This window comes from Protopterus annectens, chromosome 12.part0, assembly GCF_019279795.1.
Source record: "Protopterus annectens isolate FY-2018-M chromosome 12.part0, PAN1.0, whole genome shotgun sequence".
NCBI classification, from domain to species: domain Eukaryota; kingdom Metazoa; phylum Chordata; order Ceratodontiformes; family Protopteridae; genus Protopterus; species Protopterus annectens.
The window spans coordinates 233,688,940-233,706,348 of record NC_056746.1 but is presented as its reverse complement, the minus strand read 5'-3'; the positions used below and the strand labels follow the sequence as shown (position 1 = coordinate 233,706,348).

Genomic DNA, 17,409 nt, shown 5'->3' with positions numbered 1-17,409 from the left:
AATGTTTTTTTTATATTTGTAACCTACACTGTTTAATTGTTGGGAGAGAAAAGTTTTTGTTGTTGGAGACTATGATGGCCAGTTGCAATCCTGTAGACACCATTTTGTAGGAGCTGCAGTACACTAGTGTAGGTAAATGTAGAGTTTGACTAGAAAAAGAGACAAGAAGAGATTGTAGAGTAAGCATTAAGGCAACAACAGGCAGTTATTTTACAGTAGTACATTCAGAGAGGTTTAGGGGGTAAAAGTAGCAGACTTCAGAGTGGACTAGGGTTTATGGCTAAGAAAACTTAGTAGTAAAGAACATAACAAACACTTGCCAGATTTTAAAGATATACCAGAAAACCTAATCAATAGTTAATCATTGTTCCACTTCAAAATAGTCAGTAAAAGTAATTCCAGTATAGCTAGCACAAGTTATTTAAGTTGTAAATGCACTTACACAATGTGTATGAGCAATTTAAACATTAAAAACATATGCAAGTAGTCGCTCTGATGATTACACACTTTCTCTAGGTGCAGGTTCAGTTTAAACACAAATATTAGGATGGAATTCAGTAAAGTCACTAGTACTACTTATAAAGCTTCTGCAATAAAATACAGCAGTCTGTACAGTATCAGAGACTAGAAATAGGTCATTCAGTTACACACAAAAACAGTAAAAAATCCATACATTGAAGAAACTTACATTGAAGATATGTTAAAAACATATGCAGCAAGTAGTTGCTCTAATGATTATACACTTTCTCTAGGTGCAGGTTCAGTTTAAACACAAATATTACAATGGAATTCAGTAAAGTTACTAGATACGTATAAAGCTTCAGCAACAAAATATAGCAGTCTGTGCAGTATCAGAGCCTAGAAATAGGTTGTTCAGTTACACACAAAAACAGTAAAAAATCCATACAATGAAGAAACTTCCACACATTTGGACCCATCTTGAGACAACAACCACAAAAATTATATTAGGGTCATCCTAAGGTATTCAAGTGATATTCACCACATTAACAAAATTATTAAGAACAACTGGAAGATCTTAACTAGTGATGAATCTATGAAGAAGATTGTAGGAGGACACCCCCGTTTTACATACAGGAATAGTAAGAACTTAAAACAAATCCTGTGTGATAAACCGCTCAAGAAGATGGAAACAAGAACCAACAGAAAGGGTACTTACCCGTGCAGAACATGTACGATGTGCAAATGTATCCATAGGGGGCAGACATACAAACATACATTAATCAATAACAACTATACATTTCATGGCTATGCAGATTGCAAGATCAAAAATGTGATCTACATAGCATGTTGTACCATCTGTGACATGTTCTATGTAGGCAAAACTAATAGACTTTTTAAAGAATGCATATCCAAACATGTGAGTGATTTGAGGCTTAGGATATGAAGAATCTAACTGTGCAGCATGTATCAACCAATGGTCACCATTTTTTCCATTTTATGGCTTTACAAACAATAACTTGCTATATTAGAGGTGGTGACATAGCACTTATGACTGAATTGGCTGAAATAAAGTGGATCAGTGAGCTACAGGTAGACAAACTTCCAGGCTTGGATTCTAATATACCTTTGAAACCAGCACTGAAGAGACAACATATTAAATGAGAATCTTGCTATGTCTCACTACCGCTGATTGTTGTTCAAGTGATAAACATTGTATATTTTCTACAATATATCATTCCAATGCTTATTTTTGAACTTCACTTTACACATGCCGTTTTTTGGGCATCATATTCTATTGGCGGCTCAGCTTTTTGTTGTCAAGCGCCATGACTCAAGGTCACTTAACCTTTGTCTTATTTTGCCTGACTTTGTTTTATATCTGGCTACTAGATGTTTGTGCTCCATGATTGTTCTGCTTCAATCAGTGGTGATGATTTTGAATGAGCCCTTTCAACTTGTTTTACTTTTTGGTAAATTCAAGATATTTGCAGGGAGAATTTTTATATTGTTCCTTCCTGTCAGAATATTGGTTGAGATTTAGATATGAATCACCAATGGCCACACTACCCTGAATATGTCTGATCTTGGAAGCTAAGCTGGGTCAGGCCTGGTTAGTACTTGGATGGGCGACTGCTTGGGAAAACCAAGAGCATTGGCTGTTTAGCTGTGATTAACTTTTGCAAAGCTGGGCACTTTGCTGTTTTTCATTTGCTATTTATCCTATTGGTCTATTTTAACATTTAAACTATTTGATTGGCTGTTTGCTTCTTAATCCTTTATTGGCTGAGATTTTGATTCGAACTATGACAGTGGCTGACTATTCCATTGGTTTATACACATATTTAAATCATTTGATTAACTGTTGACTTCCTAGTTCTTTATTGGTTGAGATCTTGATTTGAGTCATGACATTGGCTGTCTACTCAATTGGTTCATTCTTAGATTTAAACAACTTGATTGGTTGTTTGCATTCCATGTTATACTTATTCACACTAGACCCAGTTTTTTACCATTGTCTACTGTTTGTCACAATGCTTTCATCTTATTGGGTCTTCGGGTGGTGTTAGCCTGATGACTGGTCTGTGAACATTCTTCACACATTACTTTTAATGAGTATTTTTTATTTTGTGATTTAGAGGTCATTATAGGAAGCTCAGTTATGTATTCATTCTGTATACATCTTGGACATATTTTCCAAGTAATAATGATAAGTTTTTAGTTGGAGTATTTTATTTGTATCTATAATACTACAGTTGTAATCAATTTTTATAAAGCTGGGTACATTGTTTTTCATTTGCTATTTATCCTATTGGTCTATTTTACATTTAAACAATTTGATTGGCTGTTCACCTTCTAGTCCTTTATTGGTCAAGATCTCAATTTGAGTTATGAGATTGGCTGTCTACCCCATTGGTCTATTCTTGGATTTAAACAACTTGATTGGTTGCTTGCATGCCATGCCATACTTATTCAGATTAGACCAAGTTTTTACCATTGTTCCTTGTTTGTTACAGTGCTGTTATCTTATTGTCTTTTTGGCTGGTATTAGCCTGATGATTAGTCTGTGAACGTTCTTCACATTTGTTACCATGAATTAAAAGTGGTTACTTACCCATGAAGCCAGATGACATCAGCATCTCATTGCACATTTAAAGAGAAACATACACAATTACTCTAAAATTCATATAGTGACATACATTAAAAAAACTTATTATAAACAATTCAAATAGAAAAAAGAAAGTAAATAACTAACAACAATAACTGTTGAATTTATCTATGTTCTACTTTCAATTTTAAAATACATTCAGTGGATGCCATCTCATTCAACCCAGGCCAACCTACTGCTCTCAAACCTTAAATCCAGTACAATTCCCTTTGCTCAAGAAGAAGTTGCCATGGTCCATCCCTAGGGTTAGATTTAACTTGTTCAATTACCACAAACTTAAATTGATGTTCAGGGAAATCCAATAAGTGCCAAAATAGGGCATTGGTCATTTTTTCTTATTTATTTCACAAATGTTTTCATAAATACGATTTTTTTAATTTGCACTCAGTCTCTTTAAATATGCAATGAGATGCTGATATCATCTGGCTTCATGGATATTTAAAGTTCATTTGAGTTTATACTTTTATCTGATGAAGTCTTGTCATTGTCTGAGACGAAAGCGCTAAGAATAAATTTTGGAGAATGAGTCCTTGCTGCTATGTGGCTTTTTCTGTTATTCAAGTGTTTGTGGATTTTTATGCCGTGGTTTGTCTTTTGTATACCACCCATTCCTATTGTTTTCTGAACAGAGCCTGGATAGAATTAGTCCCAGGACACACAGTAAGGCTATACTAAGGAATACTGCGCATCCCTCATTTCCCATTGAGTACTAAATACTCTGCATATTCCCGCCCTCTGTGTGTACTATTTACAGTGCAAATACACTGTGACTGAAACACCAGCTATGTCTTTTTTTTTCTTTTTTTTTCCCTTTTTTTTCCTGACACCCCCCCCCCTCCACCAGTAGCAAGTTAGCCCTTTAGTTTCCACTGTTTCACTGACCTGAGCATTACAACATATAATATGGGGGACCCTTTTTCTATTGGGAATTTGCCTTTCAGAGCTCTAAACTAACTTAATTTAACTTTTTTATGAATCTCATCTAATTTTTGTGAGGAGGTACAGGAGAGTGGTTGTGGTATTAGATCAGTGAAACAGGTACAGGGTCTAGATACAATATGCATGTTGTGAAGGGGGGTTTCCCCAAGTGTTTCTGATCCCTAATGTTCTAACTTTATGCCTGTGTTTAATCTTGTAAAAGCAGCCCTTCATCTTTGACATACTTTAGTATATTTACTTCAAGCTTAATGCACAGTTACATTTTCAGCCTACCTAAGCATTGTGATAACTATAACTTAAAAAAAAACACCTTAATTGAATTATCACTTGTGACATAAGCAAACTTACATTTATATAAAAGTAAACAAACCATGTTAACAGGTTCACATTTACAAACATTATGCATCACATATATTCTTCTATACAATATAATAAATCCAACATTAAATGACTTGTTCAATTCCTGCCTTTTCTTAAACCTCATTTCTCCTTCAAAACATTTTTCTGCATGTATTGTTCCCACAGTTTCCATTTTTTCTGTGTAATTTGCTCATACTCTTTGCTAAAGATCCCACTTCATGTTCTTTTATTGCTGTTTTAATGGTCGCTCATTCAAGTACAGCTGGTTTAGACTTTGATTTCCATTTGCTAGTAATTGCTTTTTGGCAGCCACCAGAATTAAACTTAGCAAAACTTTCCTATGTCTAGGCAATTCAGATCCTGTATCTCAGCTCAAAAAATAATTTCCTTAGTTACACTCATTTGCTCACCCAGTATTCCTGGAAAAGTACTCTGTAGGGACTTTTTAAAGTCTGCCAAGTCATTACACTCCAAAAACATATGTTCCCAGGTGCCTCTTTCTTTCCCATCACACCTGCAACATTTCCCATCTACTGCAGGAAAAATTCTTTGGAGCCTACTTCGGGTATAAAAGTGCTTATGTAAACACTTCCAAGCAAAATTCTTAAATCACCTAAACTTTGTTGCATATTTGTGAGCCATACATTTGTCCTCCAATTGTTTCTTTAAGAATGGTGTATCTAATCACTCTTCCAATCTTTTCTGACCTCCTCTGATTGATTCCTATAGCTATTGTGTGATATTTTATATGCCCTGCTAATTATCCCTTTTTAACAGAAACTTTGTTCTAGATTCAGCTTAAAACTCAACCAGTGCAGGTCTCTCATTTAGGATTCCCCTATTGCTTTCTCTTTGCCTACACTCTGATAACAATTCCTGATAGGGAAGGGAGTCTCTAGCCTGAAGTCCAAATATCATCTTGGCTTCTTCCTATTCTACTACCTTTCCCTCTCTAATTATTTGCTCTGAATACATTGGTTCCTTTGCCAGCTTCCTCCAGTAAATTCCAGCTCATCTTGCATATTCTGTACCTATCATCAGAATCTAATTTCTCCATTACCATGTTGGCTTAATTCTTAGTGTACTTTCTGCTACTTTCTGAATATAATATTCTGTATATCTGTTGTTATTATCCCTAAGGATCTGTATACAAACCTCCTCTCTCCTTATTCATTGAATCCCCTTCTTCATCATCATCCCTTTCCACTTTGAATTGTAGTTTACTGCTTGTGTTATATATAAGATCCTTAACTGTGAAACTCTAAAATATCCTTTCAAATCATATAATCCTAAACCTCTTTATTCTATTGGAAGGATCAACTTATCCCACTTAACTCTTGTCATCTTCCCCTCCTAGATAAAATCCTTCAACTCTTTATTAACTACTATTCACAACTTCTCCTCTGGTTGATAAAAATATGCCTTTCATGTATAAAACTAAAGGGACTAAAAACATATTTGCTGCTTGTATCCATATCCATAGGTAAGAGCTTCCAGTTTCTCAATTTTTGTGTTATCTTTTGTTTAATCTCTTCCCTCATATCTTTAGGTGTCATAACAGAATCCTTTTAACCTATACTACTAAATACTTAATATTATCATGTACCCATAAATATAGGTATTGCTGAACCAGTTTCATGTGCGGGTATATAGTTTACGGCTACAGCCTTTGTTTTATCTTCATTAATTTTATGTCCAAAAAAAAATTGGAACCATCTCAAAATATTCCACAACAATGAGCTGAGCTTTTCTGGTTTTATCAGGTGAAAAATAATATTGTCTGTAAATAAAGCAACTTTTTTTAATTACCATACCAATTAAATCCTTGAATCCTTGAATTTCTGAGTCCCTTATTTTCTTTGCTAATAGTTCTAAATATAATGCAAATAACAAAGGGGAAAGAGGACATTCCTGCTTGGTTCCTCTGTTTGGGAACATCTTATCAGAGAGGTACCCTCCTTCTTTAATTTTTGCTTCTAGTCCCTCATATATCCTCATAATTACATACCATATTATTGCAAATAAAATGTATGTATATATTGGATATTGTACCATCTCTTGTACATTACCCATTGATGCTTACTGCTAATGTTATCCTCAATGACTATTGTATTCATACAAAAAAAATTATTTTCTTGTTACAATTGTATTTTTTAGTCTGATCTGTTATGACTTTTATATTTCTTTTTCTTTTTGTATGTTTTTCTTGGAGCTTTTCTCCCCGGGCCTGTACTGAAAATGGGTATGTATCCAGCTAGACCAGCCCGGTCAACAAATGTAAAATAAAAAATAAAAAATAAAAAAAAAATAAATAAATAAAATAAATTAATTATTATATCAGGAAATGCAAATGCTTCCATTGCTCTACTCATACAATCCCAGCTTACTCTGTCAAATGCTTTCTCTGCATCAACACCCACCAGGAGCAACATCATTTTCTTATATTCTGCTTCCCTCTGGATCATCATTGTTCTGTTAATGTTGATAAATGTTTGCCTCCCCTCCACAAACCACATTGATCCGTATTTATCAATTTTGGCAACACCTTTGCCATCCTTTTAGCCATTAAACACATAAATACTTTACATTCATGGTTTACAATTGAAATGGGCCTATATAAAGCTGGATCTGATAGGTCTTTGCCGTCTTTGGGTATTACAGCCACAACAGCCTTTTTTCACAGATGTTGGTGCTTCTCCTCCTTTTAAAATACTGTTAAACAACCCCTTCTAGATCTTTATCACTTTCTTCACTCCTAGCTTCCAAACATCCACCAGAATACCATCTATTCCTGGAGACTTTCCTGCAGATTAGTTACACATCGCCATTTGTATCTCATCTTCTCCTATCTTAACTGTTAATTGGTGAGCCTCGTCTACATTTAACCTCGTCATATTGGAGTCTTCCATAAATGTTTCCATTTGTGCTTTTCCTTGATTTCCCTATTTCTTTGCTTTATACAAATTTTCATAAAATTTTGAAATATCTCTAATATATCTACAGGGTCTCTGTTTTTTTTCTTGTTATAGGCTCCCTAAGCTTGGCAAAAGCTCTTTCCACTTTCTGTTATCTCAGTCATTATGCTAAAAATTTTTGTGCTCTGCAGTTATTATCAAAAACTGTTGCTTAACAGCAATCTTTCTAAACTCATGCATATTTTCCAGATACGTCCTTATTTTCTCTTTAGTACTCTGCAGTTGCAGCTCTTCTTATTCTGTGAGATTCCCCTTATTCTGTAGTACTTTAACCTTTATCAGCCCCTATAAATAATTCTTGTTACTTAACCATATTTCTTTTTCATTTATTTCTACCATGCTTTAAACTCCAGTTTCATTTTATCCATCTCACTAGCCATAACTTCTGGAGTATTTTCTATCTTCCCTGATAAATTCAAAAACCAGTTCCTTAAATTCCTCCCTTTTTAAAAGGTAGGTGAGGAAGCGCCAGTGTCTTATTTTTACTTCATTACCCTGCTTTTTCATCTTTGTTATTATTGGCATATGATCTGAAATAGTTATTGGGTGTGTGTCAAAGCTGTCATTTAAATGCACATGTTCCTGTGAAGTATAATTTATTTTTAATCTAGCCCAGTTTTTATACCTTGGGGAATAATGTGTAAATTCACCCTGAGTTCCTACTACTGAATTAATACATTCCATACCAAATATTTTCATAAATTTCTTCAGAAATCCACCATCTTTTGTTATATTTTCCAGTATAGGCCCCCAGATATATCCTCACTATTGCAAATCTAATTCTAGTCCACATCTATAAGTATGATCCCCTGCTGAAAGCTTATTATTTCTCCCTAAATTTTCTTATGCTGCATAATAGCAGTTTTAGGTGGAATATAAATACATGCCAGCATAATCATCATCCCTTGCCACTAACCCCTTACTCCCACAGATCTACCATTATTATCTTTTTCCCCTCGTCCATCAGTATTGGACCTCCTCTTGCAAATAATATAAGTACTCTTCTTTTACTTTGTCCCTGATAGTCTACTGAACAGCCATCCTGAAATCCTTTCTTTATCAAATTCACATGCTTATTTCTTTACAAATGTGTCTCCCGTAGCATTACTGTTTACACTGTGCATTTCTTAACATAACTAAATATTCTTTCATTTTTGTCTGTGAGGTCATTCACATTCCATGATTATATGGAAAATGTCACCATTATGGTTAAGAGGTCATTATTCCCACCTATTATATATGGTAGCTTTTTAAAATGTCTACTTCCAGCTTTTTTCATACATGGACCCACTAATGTTTGGCAGGTTGATCTTTTGTGCAATCTTCATTTGAGCCTAAGTCACATTTTACAAAACTTTTTGTTTTAATGAAAACCCCCAAAAATTGTTTCACATAGCTACAAACACAGGCCTTATCTAACCTAAAGTTAAGGTTATCCATGCTGAGACTCATGTTACTGCCTGCATTCCTACTTACACTAATTGTTTTTTTTTTTTATCTCTAGTCCCCTCCCAGATGTGGAAAACAACTTGCATGCTTTCAGAAAACATTAACTTTTAGCCTCGAAGAAACCAGTGCTTTGGCTTTTCTTTATTGTCCCATAATCAGCTTGCTACCATGGAAAAGTAAGAAAGAAAAAAAATATCCCTCAGCTGTAGGCTTCTAAGGACAAGTTGAAACATTTCTAAAGGAAAACTTTTCCTTACATTCAGTGTTCTCTTATTTATTTGTTTCCACTTAAAAGTGTTAATATATCAGGTCAAGGGTCTCAATCCAGACATTCACCTATGCAAAAATAAGAGAAAGCATAGCTTTAAATATGTTATCATCCATTTACTTCTGCATCCATCCCCGTCTCAACAACCCAAGATTACAGCCTATTAGCTTAAACATGCTTTGTATAGCCTGCATTTCTTAATACTAAAAAACAAGAAAGAAGTAAACAATGTAACTGTTTACTTTAGTATCTTTATCATATACAACTAAAAATGCTTCACTATAAAACATGCAATTTATATTGTGAGAAGTTTTCTAGAAATACTGTTAAAAACATGAAATGTCTTACTTACAGTTATCTTTTTCTTAGCTCTTCCCTTCCCCTGTCCTTCCAAACATTAATGACATGAAGTGAGACAAATACCTTTCATTCCCCCTCAAGTTTAACAAAATCAGCAAAAGGCCATTATTTTTGTCTTGTACAGCCATATTTCACAAATGCAATTTATTATTTTTTAATTGTATTCACTAATTTCCATGTTGCTAGTCTTCTTCCTGCTCCTCCCCATCTTCCAACTTCAGTGTCCAGTTCAATTCCAAAATAGTCCTAATTTGTTTTAGTCAACTCCTGTGCTTTTCTCTCTCTCTCTCAAGCATTTTCCTTTGGAACATTGGAAAAGGTTTCACTAGCAAAGTCTGTTTGTGTACTTTATTGTCAGAGGAATGGAAAGCAGAGTCCCCTTCTGATTGATGGCTCACTTGTTGTTGGACAAAATGTTGTATTTCCTCCTTAGCCTGTTCTGCAACAAAAAATGGTTTTGATCCTCCAGGAAAAATATTCTGAAAACAGCTGGATACAGCAGCTTAAACCTCACACCTGCATGTTGACATTCCCTGATTTCTGGAATAAATCTGTTTCTCTTCTGCCTGGTGTGCAGTGAATAATCATGTTCTACAGACACTCTACTGTTTTCAAATTTTACTACTTTGCCATTTTGCCTCAGTTTTGTCAGGACTGACTCTTTCTGCTGGTAGGATTGCATCTTTACTAACACTGGTCTTGGCTGCTTTCTCATAGCCAGGTTCAAAGATTACACACAATGGGCCCTTTCAATTAACAGATACTACTGTGGAATAGCAATCCAGTTGTTTATTTTTGCCTTCATAAAGTTAATAGAGTCTATTCCTTTTAGTTTCTCTGGTACAGCAGAATATCTCAAATGTTCCCTATGTGCTCTGTCCTCTAATTCTACCATTTTTGTGAAGCAGCTGTTCTTGAGCAGTCTAATACTAAGCAAGCCTTCTCCTCATTTTTGACTTGTGATTTGTGCAGTTTTATCAGTCCATCTGTATATACGTTCTTCCATTTTCCAGCCATTTATTTGAGTTGATGTACTCCTACAATGTTTCATTCATTTTAATCAGCTCTGAGCACATTCAACTTATTTATTCGTCTAGATTACTGGAAGTCATGTCTGGCACCAGTGCTGCAGCTTGAACTGTTTTTTGCTGAAAAGCTGCAAGACTTTTCCCAGTTCATAGCTTCATAGGTTGATACTTAGTGTTTTCTCTTCACCTTTTCTAGCTGCTTTTTTTCAGACTCAGTTAGTTTTGTTTTTGCTGGCATCCAGGCAGAATACTTTTACTAGCCAGTAAATTAATTTACTAAAAGTGTCAAAGTTCCTGGCCCTTGTCTTTCAGTTTCTTTTTTCATACTGGGAGAGCTGAAGTTAAGCTATTTATCCATATTTAGCCATCTTGGAATGCCCTCATGATAGCTATAACTTTTGATGCACAAGTCAACATTTCTTTTTTCACTAATTTTTTATGAGCAATACATTTGTGTTTGTATACTTTTACTCAGGGTTCATTTAGTGCATAAGCTTTACAATCCACATTTCTGTGTTCTGACTATGGCACTCCTTGAGAGGACTTCATCATTGTCATAGAAGTCATGTCTCAGTATAAAAAAAAATATTTTTCTTATCTGGTACCATATTGCATATTATCAGTGTTCTTTAGGCAACAAAACTTGTGACATTGTTAGTGTTTATGGGGTACCACAGTGATGTGGAGGTTTGCATTTCTATCTCACAGCACTTGGTTCTCTAGTTTGGTTCTTGCCGTACCTTCTGTTTGAAGTATACGCATCCTTCCTCTGTTCACATGAGCGTTGATGGTTACACTGGCTTCCTTCCACATCTCAAAGGTGTGCTGCAGATGAGTTGGTGCTCCCCCAAAATTGCTCCTAAGTATGTGAGAGTGTGTGAGCATGTGCAACCTGTGATTGTCTGGCAACCAGTTTAGGATTAGTTCCCCCTGCTTTGTATCCACTGAGTGTCAGGATAAGTTTCAGACCCCCTGTAGGCAGGAACTCAGAGGACTGAATGCAAGAATGAATGAAAATTCTTATTTATTTTTTATTCTTATTTTTTTTTTTTTACTTTTGTAATAAATTTGAAAACAAGAGTGGAACATCTGGGGATGAAGCCCTAGATGAAACATTTTATATTCTCCCTTTATTCCACATCTGTGCACCCTTCTTTTGAGACTGCAAACATATGCTCTGTATTCCAACAGATGCAGTGCTGAAGAAATACTGCCAATGTAAAAGCTGCACACTTCAGCTGCCCTACTAGTGCATCAGCTGGCAGCTTAGGTTCAATTTCCAAATTATATGTTTTTTTCTAACTCTGATTTGCATGCATTTTTAATTGAAAATGGCACCCTTGGGATTTAAAATGCAATTGCCTGTGTGTTAACATGGTCTGTGTGAAGTCTTCATGTTGGGAATGGTTCCGGTGTCACTTGCTTTGGCAAAAAATTGTCAGTACAACCAGAAGTGTATTCCAGCTGGCCTCAGTTCTGGAGCAGATGATTGCATTCTTCTTTTAAATTTGTGTGGTACTTTGTTGGGTCGGAGTACACTTCCTTTTTAGTTATATATTTTTATATTTAAAATCAATATTTCAGAAGTTTAGTGATGCAGATATTTCAGTGGTAATTAATTAGGTTTATTCCCTTCTATAAGATTCAATAAGCTATTTTGATGACATTCAGGTTACTTGTACTGTCTCAGATAAATCTAGTAGCACTATATAGTAACAATGGATCTACTTCAGATGTTCGACATTCCAAAGGGCCGAGTTTCTTATGGCCAAGACCATATGATCAACATTTTGAAATGTCAAACATCTCCTAGATAATGTAAAACACAAAAAAAAAAACACTTCACTAACTGCACTTAGCAGGGGGGGTAAGCCCCTCTGCACCCCCACACCACTTGCTACTTAAATATTCCTACTCCGAGATCGCACTACAGTGCAGAAAAGGGAAATCTCCCGGTTCCGCGGTATATAGGGATCTCCGCTATACATGTTCAACATTTCAAAATGTTGATCATATGGTCTCAGCCATATGAATGTCGGCGTTTTGAAATTTCGAACATCTCAAGTAGACCCAGCAACAATATAAAATGATATCCTAATGACCAGAATTCAACCACTAGCTTGCCATACTGATTTTTTCTTGTTTATTACAGAATAATTTTTCAAATGCTTCATAGTAAGCATAATAATAATGCACCTGTTATTAACTGTAGTGAACACCCATTATCAGTAAGTAATGGTAATGATTATTTATTCTTTTATGCAGAACACGACAAATGAATCTTACTCAACCAAGTCCTGGCTGAAAATAATTGACCTTCCTGGTGCAGAGAAGCTGGCAGAAGATGTGAATTTGCTTCAGTTACAAGAAGGACCAATGACAAACAAGTCACTACTGGCATTTTCTCGCATGGTTGACAGCCTGGTAGGGGTCTCTATCCCAGAGAGAGTCATCAATTACAGGTGGGCAAAAAGAAGGACAACAGCAAACACTAGCTCTAATGTCAGGATTTTTGTGTAGTGCTGATCTCAGTGGACACACAGGCAGACAAATGGATAAACATAGTCAAATTTATGGTGACTCATCTAAAAAGCTGAATAGAGCAACTAGTCACAATTATAATTATGGTCTACATCCCCATATAAGAACAATGATGTAGATTAGTGAAAGGCAGATAAGGCATTCCAAAGAAAGCACTCCCCTACAGAAAGGGAGTAAGCCTGGCAGCTCCTACGTCTTCACCCCAATGAGATACTCAAAGTGCATGTGATTGAAATGAGGATAATGTTGGTGTGTCACTTGATATTCATCACAGGATGATTTAGTTATAAATAATGGGAATTCACCAAAAGCAGATGTCTGCCCACCTCTGCCTGACCTCCAGAGCTTTGAACAACTTCTGAGTGAACCAGTCACCTCCGCCCAAAGAAGATATCAAACTGATGCCAGGTAGAGCAGTTTTCACCATATTCAAGTTTTGTGCCATGCTCAAGGTAGTCTTTATGATCAGTTTCATCCAGATGGTGCCCAGAGTAGCAAATACCTCTTTGGGGCATTCTGCAAAATACTGCTTTGTGCTTGTTATTGCTACAGTTGTTAGTTGTTTAAGTATTTTTGGAATGTGTACCTGCTCCATTGATATAGCATGATAAAGCCTTGACTATGACCATGTGATTCCAGATTAATTAGCCACTTGGGTACCAGAAAGAGCTGCCTTGGGTAGGAGAGAAGGGGCTGACTCTGCTTACCTCTCTTACAAAGAGGAGGGGCTAAATATCTGTGGCACACGTGCATTAATTTCCTTAGTGAAGACTGGGGAAACATTCAGAAGTGCCAGTTCTGTGCAGGCAGGTTCATCTTCAGGCTTACACTGCTTGCAGAAGTGAGCAGCAGTCCTATGCTGTGCCTGTGGCACATGTGCCAATAAAGCATAAGCTCCAGTACGAGAACCTACTGGGATCATGCAGGGAGTTAAGTATTAAAGGTAAAAATCATGATCCTCTACAAATGATGACACCACTCCTGGCACTTGATTCATCCCATGGGAATGAATAGGCTGAAGGAATCTCACCTGGGGAGATTAACAAGTTCATATGCAGTCAAAGAGAGAGGTGAGGCTTGATAGTTCAAGCTGGAAATGTGCCAAGGACAAAAAAGCATTTTCAGAATTCTGAGGCTGATGACTCCGCTGGAAAAAAGCTATCAAGATGTGCACCTAGGTGTGAAAGCCCACCAAAAATATCCACCTCCATCACCTTTCAGTCTTGCTGAAAATTATTCTGTAGAAAACTGCTCTTGTTTTTTTTTTTTTTTTTTTTTTTTTTGAAGAAAAGTTTAAAAGCTGAGCTAGGAAACTTAAGGTTGACCTAGAGTATTATTAGTTCCTTTCCTTAAGGAAAAGAATGCCTGTTCCCCAAACTTCATCTTTAGGGATTCCTTTCATAAGCCCTAAGAAAGTAAACAACAAGTGCTCCTGTAAAGATGGAAATGGTCAAAAGTGTTGCTGTGAAACTGAACAGGATTCACAAGGGTATAGACAGCCCATCAGACTGACAATTGGCTTAAGCAGTCTGTTTCCATGGATATGCCCGTTAGTAAGCTCTGGGCCATGGAGCCTGTTGCACAGGTCTGTCAATGTCTTCTTGGAGGCTGATACCACAGCAGTACTTTCTGTGAGGGATTAGGCTTCAAAATGTCATGCTGCTGTAGTATAGCTAGATTCTACTAGCTAGGCAAATGTAGTAGACAAGCGTATGACAAAGGCAAGTTTGGATGGCTTTGCAGATACTCACGCTATTTCATCAAACAGACACCAGGACAAGCAGATACTCTTTATGTATTTAATTGAGCATCCATCTTCCTGGACATTGACAGCTTGCTGCTTTTAGATCAGATACTGGTTTCTGGGACATTGGTCCCTCTACTACCTATCTCAGCCTTACAATATAACAGAAACTTTTCTGAAGAGTATATGGCTGATGGCTGCAGAACTCGGCACCTTGGTAACTCAGTTCAGCAAAAAGAAATATTGTTCTCTTGCCTGAATTATTATCTACCTCAAATATTGACAAGGAAGAAGACCAGGATTCTAGATTAAATGTACTCCATCTTATGGTACAATATGGATGATGAGGAATTGCTGTGATCTCAGTTCCAGTCAGAGGAAATCTTTGGTGAACCTTTAAACCTGATGCAGGAGAATTCACATGTGTTTTAAAGGATCTATCAGACTCACAGAAAAGGTACTTACAGCTATTTGTCTTACTTGAGTCTAATTACTGCTGTCCCTTTGGTCTTCCAACCTTACAAAGATGCCAGACTCATGTCCCACAGCACCCAAGAAACCCGATCACTTTTACAGAACAGGGGAAGGGACAAGTATTAGTACAAAAATCTGATAGCTGACGTGGTGGTTGCCTCACTAGATGTGATGAGAAGCGCGAGACTGCCATTCAGTGATGACAACGAGAGCAGATTACTTGATCATTTTGGTGTGAAAGTGTTTAAGTCTGTGACTTTTTGAATGTGAGCAATTAATTGCAATACCTACATTCTCCAGCATCAGGGGATCTGCCAAAATAAAGGAGAATGGAAGGGATGTCAGAATCTGTATAGGGCTCGGTTATAGGATGAGGTTTACCAAGCTTATCAAGAACTCACAAAAAGCAGGCATGCATGCATGCCATTAACTGTAAACAACCTTTGATGTGTCTGCAAGAGCTGTAGATTCAGGCATTTTGTTTGAGTCATGCATGGCCCAGGATTGATTTCATGCCTGAGGATATAAGGGGCTAGATTCTTAATGTCTTTGGTTCTCTTTCTCAAGAAGGTTTTTAGAGGCTCAAAGAAATGGAGAAAATATGCAAAGAGTGAAGCTAGGAATGTTGCCAATGAGCACTGACCTTCTCTAAGATGCAAACTAGGGCTAAACAATTTAAACAGATTTATTTTTTTCAAAAGGGACTGGAGAAAATGAAAAGATCAAAGCAGAAAGCAGGGTAGAGGCAGATGGACTAATCACTGCTCCGGATAACCTCCAGCAAAACTAACTGTCTTTTAGAGTCTTACCTTCACTCTCAAAATCTGATAAGTTGAAGACTGGCATTTTTCATGAGTCAGTAGTTTGCTCTGACATCAGACAATTAGTTGAGGGAGCTGATAACTTCTGGGTACAAAATAGAATTCAGGAACCTAACACCTTTCTTGGGAGCTCCTCAGATTGCTCTAGACTAGGTGGCTTTTGCAGGACCATTGACAGACCAGCTCATTACCTGTACAGCTATAGAAAGAGTCCCCCATAATAAGAGAAGAGAACAGGCTTTCATTCCAGATTATTTCTCATACCAAGAAAAGATGATCTGTGCAGGCCTGTCCTAGACTTCTTCATTTTTTTTACAAATTCTTATGGGTAAAAAAGTTCAAAATATTAGCCTTCCAAGGTCTATTACCTTTTCTGATGCCACGTGATCTGAAAGTTACATTAGACATTAAGGATACTTATCTTTACATTTGAAGAAACACTAAGTGGCACACAGAAGCAGCATTTATTTAGGACAATGTACATAAAACTCTGAACTAGCTTACGCCTTCAGGGTTCAAAATTTTATAAAGCAAATAAAAACAACTTTATATATAAACATTCTCAGTCATTTCACTGATTAACCCCTTAATTAGTTAATCAATCTAAACATGAAACCAACATCATTTAAAGGCACAAGCACTTAAATTCCTACCCAAATGAATGTACAAATAAATATGCCAACATATGCATACATGTATAGATATAAACACATATTAATACATATATAAGAAATACACTGATAAATACTTTCACACAAAATATAAGCATACACAAATGCTCATGAATAAATAATTTATACATAGAAAATCATTTCCACTTCCAAGATAAAACACTAAGTTCTATAACTAAGTTAAACCAAGCACTTCATAAGGAGCTCATTTTTGAGTCCCCTAGGATATAACGTGTCATAAGCAAATATAAACCAAGCTTCCTTCTGTAATAATATATCCAAAGGATTCAAATACAACTCAGAATCTTTTAATACGTACATTATAAAAAATTTTAACAAATCAGAATTAGTATTACGATGTTCAAAAAATGCTCCTGGTAGAAGAGCTGCAGTAATTTCCTCTAGGTTTATGACGTGACTCTACCACTTTCAGTTCCTGTCCTTGGCCTTTGGTATTTTCTCTTTTCCCAGAGCATTTACCAAATGCTCAAGTACTTTATTTTGTGAACATCAAGATGCTGGGGTCACACATTAACATTTAACTATTCCTGGATGACTGCTTTGTTTAGGTCCACTTCCATAAGGAGCTTATGACATCTCTACACCTTACTGTCTGAAGCCTAACCAACCTAAGGGTCTCCATTAGCCTCCA

General features: G+C 36.3%; 1 protein-coding gene across 1 annotated transcript in view; it reads left to right on the top strand.

Moving 5' to 3' along the window:
• Positions 1 to 17,409, top strand: part of CCDC78 (coiled-coil domain containing 78) — a 739,645-nt gene that overhangs the window by 189,361 nt on the left and 532,875 nt on the right. The window contains exon 6 of the mRNA XM_044089297.1: positions 12,772 to 12,968. Within this exon, the coding sequence (XP_043945232.1) occupies positions 12,772 to 12,968 (197 nt within the window). The remainder of the gene's footprint in view (positions 1 to 12,771; positions 12,969 to 17,409) is intronic.